The sequence below is a fragment of the Toxotes jaculatrix genome, chromosome 8, assembly GCF_017976425.1.
Source record: "Toxotes jaculatrix isolate fToxJac2 chromosome 8, fToxJac2.pri, whole genome shotgun sequence".
NCBI classification, from domain to species: domain Eukaryota; kingdom Metazoa; phylum Chordata; class Actinopteri; family Toxotidae; genus Toxotes; species Toxotes jaculatrix.
The window spans coordinates 18,700,361-18,713,512 of record NC_054401.1 but is presented as its reverse complement, the minus strand read 5'-3'; the positions used below and the strand labels follow the sequence as shown (position 1 = coordinate 18,713,512).

The 13,152-nt window shown below is 40.6% G+C and overlaps 2 protein-coding genes across 2 annotated transcripts in view; both read left to right on the top strand.

The window, feature by feature from the left end:
* Positions 1-3,047: 3,047 nt before the first annotated feature.
* Positions 3,048-10,360, top strand: LOC121186382 (double-strand-break repair protein rad21 homolog A-like). Its single transcript, XM_041045090.1, has 14 exons — positions 3,048-3,182; positions 4,568-4,758; positions 5,140-5,269; positions 5,457-5,556; positions 5,749-5,855; positions 6,092-6,289; positions 6,418-6,543; positions 6,769-6,894; positions 7,097-7,320; positions 7,853-8,006; positions 8,134-8,279; positions 8,627-8,809; positions 9,017-9,100; positions 9,391-10,360. Exons 2-14 carry the CDS (start codon positions 4,615-4,617, stop codon positions 9,580-9,582), a joined length of 1,914 nt encoding a protein of 637 aa, XP_040901024.1. The 5' UTR covers positions 3,048-3,182; positions 4,568-4,614; the 3' UTR covers positions 9,583-10,360.
* Positions 10,361-10,819: 459 nt separating this feature from the next.
* LOC121186567 (eukaryotic translation initiation factor 3 subunit H) overlaps positions 10,820-13,152 on the top strand; it is a 52,193-nt gene continuing 49,860 nt past the window's right edge. Inside the window, exon 1 of the mRNA XM_041045338.1 lies at positions 10,820-10,949. Within this exon, the coding sequence (XP_040901272.1) occupies positions 10,848-10,949 (102 nt within the window). The 5' untranslated portion in view covers positions 10,820-10,847. The remainder of the gene's footprint in view (positions 10,950-13,152) is intronic.

The window sequence follows — 13,152 nt, the reverse complement described above, 5'->3', positions numbered from 1 at the left end:
AAATAATATTGCTTGCTTCCTCCTTGTGCGTGTGTGAACCTCATCCTATGCCAAGAAGCTGCTGTGTTTACATAAATCTGTGTCAGGATGATTGGTTTAGACACGCTGCATAAATAACAGCATCTATCCAGGATGATCCCATGGTGCATGAGAGCTGCCAACTCAGCTGGAGTAACAGCTACAGGAGCGATTGCTACCCTGAAAACACACAAACGGACACCAAACTGGGCAAAACTCGTGAAGCAAAAAGATGTGCCGTGTGTAAAGGCTGGATCAGAGCCTACATAGGATAAATGATCTAGTGTCACACCAAAAGGAAACCCATTTGAACAGTTACATAAAGACCACATCCACTTTGTATGGTTTGTTAACCAAAGCAGAAAAAAAAAACATGAGATCCAGATGTGTGGTGAATGGAAATTAGTGATTTTCAATAAACCGAGGAGTGGAACTCACCAGACCTTACTGTTGGAGAGTTTCACTGCACCCATGGTGTCTATCCAATGTCTAAAGTCATCTTGTATGATCAGTTCAACATACATATTAATCCTATTGATGAGATGTGTATCTGGAGTGGAGATGGATCTGTGCCTGAATGCAGTCTGGGCTCTTTCTTACTGTTGAATTAAATACTGTGACTCAAGGCCAAATTTGATAAATGCCCTTCTCTTTGTATCATCTGTACTCCGGATATCATTGCAGCATGCTAACTGAAATGTTTGAAGATGCACTCAGCTGTACTGTATGGGAGTAAAAAAAAAGGATTTTCTTTTTCTGTTGCATTTGGTTGCCTAACACATACCATTTTCTCCAGATCTGTATTCGTGGTTGCTATCTTGGTATGTGGGAAGTAATGTCGTCATGGTGACATCTGCCTGATTGAGTTCATTTATTTTGAACATTACAGCTAAAAACACCACAGGATAAATTATTGTCACCACATGTTCCACAATTGTATTTTGGAACTGAGTTCGGAAAATTGCGTACAACAGTTACGTTACTGAGGAGTAGAAGGTGCTCCCTGTGGAGACATAATTGAATACATTTAAAATAGGCACATTAGGGCACTATTAGCCAGGAACAATTAATTTCACAGGATTAAAGGAATCTAATGCTTCAATTTGTATTTGACTAGGTAAAAATCTGTCTCTACTTTTAGCCCACATCTTCTCTGTGTGTATGTGCGCATATAAAAATGCTTCAGTACATCCAAAGAACAAGATGAGTTATTTTATAGACCTGTGCAGATAATAATATACTTCTGTTTTGGTATGTAGAGATAATCAGATGTTCAGGTTTTGTGACTCACACTCTGTACGTCAACAAAGTGGCTCATCTAAAGTGGGAAAGCAACAATACAAAGGAGGTTGGTTTCTCTGAGGCTGTTTGGATGTAGATGTCACATGATCACAGTAAACACCAATCACCTATCTGGATAAAATTATCTTGTTTAACAGCCCCAAAACTGTGTCACCATCCAAACACAATGCATGCGGCACTGTTAGAATGTGTAACACACCAATTTCTGTGCATGCTGCACAAAGCATTAGGCCTCTGTACAAAAATGGCTTGATTTAATATTCCCATAAATCAGTGATGTAACACATTGAAAAAAATTCCATCCAATTTTAAATTTCACACCATTTTACAGTGATTATTATCTCGATATCTCTTGCATCTGTTAGCTTTCAGTTGCAGAATCATATTTAGTTATTTGGCCTAGATCAATAATTTGCTAATCTCACACTGAGACTGTTGGTGCAGTGATGATGTGTATGAAACCACCATGTGACTGGTTTTGGAAAATATGCACACATTTAAATGCATTTAGGAAATTACTTCTTCCCTTAATACTGTCCGTGTTATTATGATGCATTATAAGGCAGCTCAGAAACCCAGCTGTGCATGGATGGTCACTACATGTGACTTAAAATGATTTCACAAATTACTTCTCAAGTCATGTCGTTAATGAAAATTAAATGTAACATTACTTTAATGATGAGTGAGTACTACCTCGGTTATCAACCATCTAGCCCTATACAGTGACATGGAGCCCTGCAGCTGGTAAATCATAAACATGCTCAACTGGCTGCAGTTCTACTGAAACAGATGCTGTAGCCTATGAAACAAATCCGCTTTACTGCATACCAATTTTGCAATTTGATTGTAGATGAGTCAGTCTCTCTGTCAGGCATGTTCCTCCTCATCTCCGTATCTAATATACTGTTTGGAAATTGGTTTTGTTGTCTGCATGAATGTCCAGTTCCCTGCGCACTGAGGATTTTGTTCAGGGGATTGATTTTGTTTGGTTGGCTGCAGATTATTTCCCTCCCATGTAAATGTTTTGTTACTGAATAAGTTTTTCCCTTAATTCTCTTAATTTAATTAGTCATTACTAGACCTTTCTCAGAGCAGACATTTTGACTTGGCAAAATTTTCATGGCAGGAAAGCATTAGGTGTCTCTAATAATGTTAAAAGCGCATCTGTTCCAATTTGGGTGTCCCAGTGAGGCAGGAGCCCTGCAACTGAGATCCCTAGATGGAATGCAATTAATTGCCCCTGTGCTTTTCCTGCTAAAACATGTAAAAATCTGTGAAAAAAGGCACACTGGGAGTCCACAGTCTGTTTTAGGCTACTCTGCTGATGTACAGGATGTGACTCACAATGGGGTTGGGTCAAAACCAGTGTTACAGCATGGGATTTGTTGTTCTCAAAAGATTAGGGACCAGCTGGGACACTTATGGATGGGAGAGGAGTGGGCAAACAAATGCACATAAGGACATTGGGTAACCTCAAATTATTATTATTATTATTGTTATTGTTGTTGTTGTTGTTACAGTTCGTTGTTACGAACTGTATTTTCATAATCATATTTTTTAATTTAATAGCCATGCAGTACAGTCTATGACCAGGCACCGTACATGTTTATGGTAAGCACTGTGCCACAGCGCCCCCTATCTCCGCTTGGCGCTCACAGCAGGTTGTCTGTCAGTGTCAGCCTCAGCAGACTCCTCCTCCGCCATTTTTGACTGTAAACATCCTGCCGATTTTAAAAGGACAGCGGTGAGCGGGAGGAAGGCGACTGGCGCCATCTTGGCTGTTTTAATGAGTACAACAGGGGAGAATTCGCTGGGAGAAATAACATAATCATTGGAGTTTCACTCTCAAAGTGCTACTGCCGGTAAGTGTGTTTGCAGCGGAAATATTCGCGCGTTGTTTTGTATAGTGTACGACACGAAATAAGCATGCACGTTTGTGTTTATTTACCGCGGCCTTCACTGTACAAGGAGCCGTTAGCCACCAGCTAACGATACAGTTGTGCTGTTAGAGGGAAAAAAGTAAGAGCAGGCTTTGATGAGCGCTTTACTCCTGTGCGCTTTACTTTCTTTATGTGGGTTGAATTACAGCCTTGCCTGTCGGTATGGAAAAGTTAGAATTTTATAGGCAGGGAGTAAATTCGGCATTAACATTTCTGCGTCTCACGCACCGCGTACGATTTCATTGCTCCTTTTGTAATTAGCTAGCGGCTAATTTAGTTGACCCACTTGATGGCGCCGACTATTTACTGGCGTTGACCAACCCTTTTGGCGCTCTCAATACAGGGTATTAAGTGCATATACAACTACTCACATTTCACTTTGCAATTAGTTACGTGTCTGTATGCTTTATAATAATTCACGACTCATTGAAGCAGAGCACGGGAGAAGTGTCGGTTACCGTAAGAAGACGTGCATTTCCAGTGTTTGCCTCCTTGACTGGGAAATAGGCGGAACTTGAATGAAGTCAGCGCTTGTTATGATAACGTTAAAATCGCCTTTGTAAATGTATCGCTCTGCGTTGGTATTTTCTAACATCGAGCAATGGATCAAGTAATTTAAATTAAGCGTAACAGGAGACAAAAGAAACGCTTCGAGGGTGCTTGATCGATTTTAGGGTTAACGTTAGCTGATATGTGTTAGCCGATAAGCCCCCGACATAAGATTAGCAAACGCCGAAGTAAGTTACTGTGTAAAAAGTTCCTTTGAGACACTCGTATTTGTGATTACATGTATAAGTAGCTGGCCGATAGTCACTTAAAACCAACGTTGTCAAAAATGAAACCCATCCGCATTCTGAGGGAAATTTGTCTCACCGTGTCACTTCTTTGCCGTCATGTTGCCCAACTTGCTCAGAAGGAAAAACAGATCCATAGATCTACATAGAATAGTTTCTGTAAACCTGGTACATTTGCTGAGGCTTGTGTCGTACTTAAGACATCGAGATGTGTGGTCTGCTTCACAGCGTATAGTAAAAACATCCAAATATTAATGACTAGTAAGCAGTGATTCTGCTCAGCAGTCAAGCTACACTTTCTGTGGCTTTGTTTAATTCAAATAATATCCCCATGTTAACTGTCAGAGGTATTGAGGCTAGTTTTGCTGAAGTTGGCTGAAAGTAGCATGGCTTCTTAAACACTTTTAGGGGATGAGCCTGTGCTCCTAGTGCATGTCTTGCATTTTGGTACTTTTTTCCTTCTCTTTTGATCTTTTTAGAAAGAATATTAAATAATAAATGTATGTTTCCCAGGTAAATCTTACCGCAGTGTGAGTGTGTGAGCCAGGGGAACCAGGGCAATGTTCTACGCCCACTTTGTCCTCAGCAAACGTGGGCCGCTGGCCAAAATCTGGCTAGCGGCCCATTGGGACAAGAAGCTGACCAAGGCCCATGTGTTTGAATGCAACTTGGAGAGCAGTGTGGAGAGCATCATCTCACCCAAGGTAACAATGCACTAGTGCAGTTTCTGCATTCTGGTGGTCCTGCTGCATGCCCCACGTTCACTTTTCAAGCTTGAGTCTTGCTCTAATCCTGGGTTGTTTTTTGTCTTTGTTCTGTCTGTATTGTCACCTCCCAATAATTAAAAGCAGGAATATTTCAAATGTTTGCTATGAAAGAAGAAAAATGATGAACGGAGATATTACCGTAAATCAGAGCAATCTTTGCTTTATTTAAAACAATAAATTTTGCTGTCTTCATAGACTGATTTATTTAATTTATTGCTATACTTCTTGCACTGATAACACAGTACACTCTTGTTTTTACAGGAAAAATGTACGTATATGTAAATGTGGCAATTTTTTCCTGGGTTTTTTTACTCTTAGGTAAAGATGGCATTGCGTACATCAGGCCACCTGCTCCTTGGGGTGGTGAGAATCTACCACAGGAAGGCCAAGTACCTGCTTGCTGACTGTAATGAAGCCTTCATCAAGATCAAAATGGCTTTTAGGCCAGGTAAGAAGAATTGTTAAGACTAACTAGTTCTTAGATCTTTCTTTTCAAGAAAGGGGTTAGTCTATTTCTCATGACTGAAACATTACAAAGCTGAAAGCAAAATAGAAAAGCTGCAGGAATGAAGTGCCATTTAAATAGTACTGTAATTGTGTATTGTAACAACATTACAACTTGTGTCTGGATTCAGGTGTGGTGGATCTACCTGAGGAAAACAGAGAGGCAGCCTACAATGCCATCACCTTACCTGAGGAGTTCCATGACTTTGACCAGCCACTTCCTGACCTGGAGTAAGTTAATGACATTTATTTCTCTCTTTTCATTGGTTCATTTTTGTATTAAGCACTTATCAGTTGAAACAGTGATTGGACTGTGATATACACGCTCCTGTCTCTAGTTCTGGTGTAGTTCAGTTTGTGTAATTCAAGCACCAACTGCTGTTCTCACCCATGATGTTTTTTTGGGGGGGTTGTTTTACACAGTGACATAGATGTGGCCCAGCAGTTCACCCTGAACCAGAGCAGAGTAGAAGAGATCACCATGAGGGAGGATGTGGGCAACCTCAGCCTTCTGCAGGACAACGACTTCGGTAGGACACTGTATATACTGATCATATACACTTACACCTCCCACTTATATATGTATGAGAAGATAAAGCCATTTCTGTGTAAATAGAAGGTAGATTTCAGCAAATCTATCATACTAAATAATCCCTTTTAGATGGTATATATATATATATATTAGCTATTCTATCAGAATTATAGTATCATGTAAAAGAAAATCAATAATCAATATTTTATAATAACAATCTTATTTACGCTTCAGCTGACTTTGGTATGGATGACCGAGAAATGATGCGTGACGCCAGTACATTTGAGGAGGATATCATGCACGGTGCCACAGCCTCAAACCTTTTGCTAGAGGCTGAGCCTGGCCCAGCTAATCTCCCTGACAAGTCAAACCACATGGAGTATGATGACTTTGGGGACGGCTCCATGGGCAACAGTGATGGGGGAATGTTGGGTGAGTCATTTTATTTATTTTTCTTGCCCCATTTATTATATTGGACTACTGTTTGTTGGTCTGTGAAATATTTATGATAACGCAACAAAGCATGATTGTCAAGTTGATCCTCTTTTGTTATTTTGCAGTTGATAAACTGCTGAGTTCTGAAGATGGAGGCGGCATCTTTGATGATCCTCCAGCTATCACAGAAAGTGTCATGATGCCTCCAGATCATGGAGACGATGAGGACGACTTTGACAACCTCCAGTCACGTAAGTAAAGAAGAGTTATTTTTTCTAACTGCAAAGGACTTTAAACAGGAAACTCCATTAGTCTCCACTATTGTTACTTTGTATCCGTGAAGTGTATTTATGTGTTGAGAAAATTGCAGAAATTACCTGGAAAAGCTGCTTAGTCGTGCACCATTTATAAGTGGAGTGCATATTGTGTCATTACTTGCTTGTTTAAGGAGAGATGCATGTCTGTGTGTTGTCTAGCGGGTCCAGACAGCCCAGACTCCGGCCCAGCAGAGCAACTGCCAGCAATGGCTGATCAGACAGAACAGACCACTCTGGTTCACAATGAGGAGGAGGCCTTTGCTCTGGAGCCCATTGACATCACTGGTAAGACTCTCCCTCACCTTTCTGTAGAGATGAAAATCTGTATTTGAATGAATATTTTTCTTGTGTTTTTGCATTAAATTCAGTATTAATTTTTCTTCTAAAACATTACGTTTACCTTGCCTTCTTTATAAAACATTGTCTTTAATGATGGGACATGGTGGAGAAGCAGTCATCAAGAACTTTTTTCCCTTCTTGTTTGCAGTGAAAGAAACCAAGGCGAAACGTAAGAGGAAGTTGATTGTGGACAGTGTGAAAGAGCTGGACAGTAAGACCATCAGGGCCCAGCTGTCTGACTACTCGGACATTGTCACTACCCTGGACCTCGCCCCTCCCACTAAGAAGCTCATGATGTGGAAGGAGACTGGAGGAGTGGAGAAGCTCTTCTCTCTGCCTGCTCAGCCCCTGTGGAACGCCAGGCTGCTCAAGGTAACACATGTTTGTTATGAATATGTGTGTATTTGTGGATTAATATGTACATGTGTCCATTCCCTAACTATTTGAAAATATACTAAAACTGTCAGCTCTCTGCCTGAAATCGCTGATAGGCAATATTACCTTTTGGAGAACAGTAATGAACAAGCCACACTGGAGGTCTTAGTCTCCAAGTGGGTCATACTCAGATACTATTTAATGGAAATGGAGAGAGTATATTTATAGTATTGTACCTTTCATTGACATTCTGTTCAGGTTGTGGGATTTAAAATGAGAACATTGAAGGAACAGGAGGTGGAGGAAGTGATTGGTTTTGTCTCTCTCTCTTTTCCGTATCTGTTCACACCCACACGTTACCCCTTCAGAATACTGAATGGAAAACGTATTGATGCATAATTTAGCAGACTTTCCTTTTGTCTTGCATCAGTCTTCCCTTAACAGCTCCTACATTTTTACTGCTAACTTAGCATAAAGTTTGTGTATATATATACTTTCCTCCAACTTTAACTTAAATTTCTGATGTCAGATGTTCACGCGCTGCCTGACGCCCCTGGTGCCAGACGAGCTGAGGAAGAGGAGAAAGGGCGGAGAAGCAGACAGTCTGGATGAGTTCCTCAAAGAGCTGGAGAACCCAGAGGTGCCTAGGGAGGAGGTCATTAGTCAGCACAGAGATGTTATTGGTAAGTCATGCTGGAGGAGATGAGAGGAGGTCGTATCACAGTGCAGACATGTCATCAGTTGCATGAGAGGAAAAGGGACTGTTCACTTTGACGTTTCTTTATAAAAATCTTTTAACATCTCCTTCAGACCAGACTATCATGGAGGAGCCCAGTATGCTGGCAGCCTCTACAATGGAGGGCAGCAGGACGACCTTGAATGAGACAGTCATGCCTCCTCCCTCCACCCCCCGCGGTGTCAAACGCAAGACTCTCGACAAAGAGGGCCCTCTTCCTGTGAGTAATTACTACAGCTAACTTTTATTTTTCTCTGTCAAAACACTGGAATGGAGTTTGCTTGCGTTTGATTTCAGTGCTTAAGCAGCACAGTGGCCATACATGAGAGGTATTATGGTTCCCAGTTTTTAAACTGCTTGCTTTTTCATAATGTATTTAAGGATTTCATTATAATACGGTCACATTGGTTTTATAGTATAAATAGATAACATATTTAACATGTTAATGTTTTGAAGCAGTAGACTTGGGAAATACTCACCAATCAAATGGGAGAAACCTAATCAGTTCAGTTGACTGCACTGTGTCCTAGCTAGGTCCTGACTTGCACCCTGCTTTCCCTCTTTCAGATGACTCCATTGGAGCAGCCGCAGCAGCCAGTGGCTGGCTCACTCTTGTCTCAGGGGTTGGACATGCCTCATGTGGATCTACCCCCAGAGGAGAGCAGCGTCAACCTCACCCAGCTTGTCCCCGAGCTTGACCTGCTTGGTGATAAGGGCAAAGAGAAGAAGGATGATAGTGATGAAGAAGAGGTCAGGGGAAAATAACTCTTTTCTCTGGTGCACTCAAACCTTTATAGTTGGTAGCAGACATGTAGTAGTGATGCATTATGTCTGTTAGTACTGGCTGAAGAGCTGCAGTACAGACAGACAAGCTTTTATTTAACTGTACATGTGTTGCTGTATGAGTGCATGACTTTATGGCTCATACTTTATGACTCTGCTGTCTATGTCCCTTAGGAAGAGGAAGGTCAGGCTGGAGACCAGGATCAGGAGGAGAAGAGATGGAACAAGAGAACCCAGCAGATGCTGCATGGTCTCCAGGTACAAAAAAAAGCTACTAATGTGTTCACGTTATTTTGAAAAGAGATCTTAATTGGACTGAAATGGTTGCCACAGTATTTGGATGCAAAATTCTAATTGTGTGATAATACTTTTGTTTATCTACCATGTGCAAAATCTATTTTTCTGTACCGGTTTAAATCAGAGAAGAATTGTCTTTTGGGAAGTCAGCTCCCTGGCCTAGTATTTTCCCTTTCCTTTCGATGAAAGGAGGGGAAAGATGATCAATACTTGCATTACTTGACTAAAATACTGTGTTTCTGTCTCCACAGCGTGTCATGGCTAAGACTGGCGCAGACTCAGTCAGCCTGCTTGACTTGTGCCGGAACAACAACAGGAAGCAGGCAGCTGCCAAGTTTTACAGTTTCCTGGTCCTTAAGAAGCAGCAAGCCATCGAGGTCAACCAGTCTGAGCCCTACAGCGACATCATCGCCACCGCTGGACCAAGATTCCACCTGATTTAGATATCGGAAGAACAGACAAACACTGCTTGCAACAGACATACTTTTTTAATTACTCAAGTTTTTTGCCTTTTTATTTTGTGTTTTCCTGTCAGCCCAACATGTTTCTGGGGAAGGAGTGGGAGTAGTGGGGAACGGGGGGGAGCTTTTTAAAAAAGGATTTTACTGTACTACAGATGGAATCATGCAGTATTCATTTGGTTCAAACGGAGTGAGGAAGAATGTTTTAACAATTATATTTATAAAGGCAACCTTTTTTAGTCACCAATTTGTAAGCTTTGCATCATTATGTTTTGTAAGTTAAACTTCCATTGTCTGCTCATTCCATAAGTTTTGTACCATTGCCCCTCTTACACCAGTAACTGCAGATTTAGGATAAAACGCCCTGTGTTTTCACATGGAATCTCATATTGACTCTTAATATGTTCTGGAAAGGTACTGTTTTATTGCTCAGAAGTGTAACCTCTCCCACGTTCTCCTTGTTGCACTTGTTGTTTCATGATAAACAAAGGTTAATCTGTCAGAAAAATTGGTTAATCTTACCTGGCATTAAATATCATATTTCAGATGTATAATTCAGGCAGTTTATCAATTAAGTTTTATGTTTTGTTTTTTTTTTTTTGTACCTTTTTACGTCTATGCTTATTCACCTTTTTGCATTATGTAACTAGGTAATGTACTTGTTACAATTAAGTTCTGTATCCCACCTTTTTAGTCTTCTGGTAACTTCTAGTTGTGATACATCTGTAAAGATTTGAAATAAAGTGTTTTAAGTACTTGGTAACTGGATATTGTTAATTAATTTATAGTGTCATTTTTTTAACCAATGATCTAAATCTATATGTGATGATATCCTTAAATTGAAAGAAAGAATGATAGTTTTCACCCATTTCTTGATAACCGACACATGACCAGTAATTTAAAGCAATCACCTTTTCATTGGAAGGCTTCCTGTTTTATAGAATTGCCAGTAATTAACAATTAACACTTCTCAATTAAATTGCGTAAGTCTAATTCAACTGGACCTGCACAGAAGAAATAGTTACAGATTTTGTTCCTATTTGCAACGGAGCCAGCTGAGTATGTCTATAATAGAAAAACAAGCTGGGGTCTTAAATACTAAACGGAGTATTCATCAACCACATAACTGCCACCGATCCATTTAATAAAATGTAACTTTCTACACGGGCAGCAAAACGGACGCATCGTTACCGGAAACGTCCGTCAGTGAAAACAGTCCTTCCTTTATCCGCGTGTGGTGGCTACAGATGGCTTCACGTAAAGAGTCTGCTTCAGGATCCAGCGCTGGGATGGCTTCTACAGGCGGCACTTTGGACTCCCCTGTCAAACAGATCCAAATTGAGGGGCTGGTAAGTGCCATTACGCTTCTGTGGAGCTAAGTAGTAGATTTCAGAGGCGGATGTGAGAAAAACCGGTTACCGAATGTTAGCAGCTGTGGATGCTAGCTGTGTGTGAGCATCATCATGGCGGACAGATAACGTGAAGCGGTTTCTTGTATTTTAACCAGTACCTTCAGCATATCTCATGTTAGTTTATCCGGGACGTTACGGACAGCATACTGACAAACAAAGATAATATTTGTTCTTTACCACCCCTAAATTCGCTAATAGGCTAATAACCGGTTAACGCTTGCCTTCTACGTTAGCTGGTGTTAGCTTTCAGTATGCTACTGGGGCGTTTCATTTTGAATGCAGGACCTCCCAGATGGTCAGGTTAAGGGACCAAGGGATGATGATTATGCTGCTACTGCCTCTTGCCCATACTTCACAGAAATGTTGGTATTTACCACAAAAAAGGTTTACAGGAGCCATTTGTTAGCCGTGTTCACTCCTTTCCACCAATTATTGTTTTTTTTAAATAATCAGAGATGTTCGTCATTTAGTTCTTGTGTATATGTGTATGTGATTTGATTAACACGTGTTTTCATAGCTGACCTAGAAAAATGTAACAATAAAGACCTGATGTGCATGTTCCACTCTCTATTGACCTTGCAGCACAAAGCAGTCCATCAGTGATCACCTTTCTCCTCCTTTTTTGATAGTCTTTCATATAAAATATATTTAACTGCTTTGGAAAATACAGACCTCAGTAAGATTCGTCTGTTGGTAAGAAGGTTGCTTGTTTGCATTTTGCCCCCCTTGAAACTAAGTTTGACCTGATATTCCTGCTGAATCTATAATTTTCCCCACCGCTTCACTGTTGATGTTCTCAAGCCAATTAAACATTTTGGGATTTGGTAGCACTATAGACAGCTTGTTATGGCACATGTTGAAACTGAACTTCAAACGAACTAAACAATGTACATTACACTTTTATATTCTGTAGTACCCCTGTATAAACAGCAGGGGACAAACTTGCTTCACTGCCACGCACTTACAGTCTCCCACCTCCTGGCCTAAACTGCACTGGACACAAAGCAGCTCATTTGCCTGGTGTGCCTGGGCGCCGTAGCAGGACTTTAACTTGCCAGCTACTGTCTTCCTTTTATCTTGCTCATTAAAGCTGCCCCAGTGTCTCAGGCCCTAATTTATCTAAATATTTCACCTCACTGTGTATTATGTAGACTTCTAATGAGATTTAAAAAAAATTAATTCTCTCAGTGTTATCAACCAAACATTTTAATCGCTGCAGTTAAATTAAAAACAGTTAAGAGCCGTTTAGTGCGCAGCCTTATTTGGATTCAGACTACTGAAGGAAAGTTGTCTGTTTGAGGAAGCGTTACGAAACACCATTTCACCTGAATGCACTGATATGCAGCAGTTGCTGCTGTGTTGCGTCATGACCCGTCTGTCAGAGGTTTAGCTGGAGGGTTGCCCACGGACAGCATCACCACTGCTGTGTAGTAAAATTGGATTGGTTCCTTGCTTTTGAAGAGGTTTCAGTGGTTGATGTTGCCACAGGAGTGGAGTGCTGCACGGCAATGGGTTCCATTAAACACCTACTGAGATCACACAATCTGCTGTATGTTTGAAAAAGACTTTATTTATTTATTCTGACGTATGTATGGCACGTCAGACACGGGTCTTGTTCACGTACGATGAATCAAGGAAAAGTCAAATCACACTGAGCAGCTCATTTTGGCATTGTGATTTAAAAGCTCAGGGGCATAAAAAAGGCAAAAAATGTGTCAAAATGAGTTTAATTTTACCATTCCATTTAGCCGTGGCAAATATATATATATATATATATATATATATATATATATATATATTTTACTATATGAATGTGCAAAACACTGTGGCAGAACAGTCCCTTCTTCCCCTTAGGCTTTTCCACTTGCCTCAGGTCCTTTATGCCGGGCTTGTCAGGAAAGTGTTCACACTATGTAATGTGACACAGATCATTTGTAACACACACAGACACGGAAGATAACTTACTACCCATTACTACTCAGTGTAGAAACATATGTTCCCATCTGTTCAGTACAGTTACTCATTATTACGGTTGTTCTATCACTTGTTCATAGTAAAGAATCCACAGTTTATGTTTACTTAATATTTTAAAGTTCTATCCTTAAAATTTCTCTCCTGGTTGATTTGCCAACACTGGGAA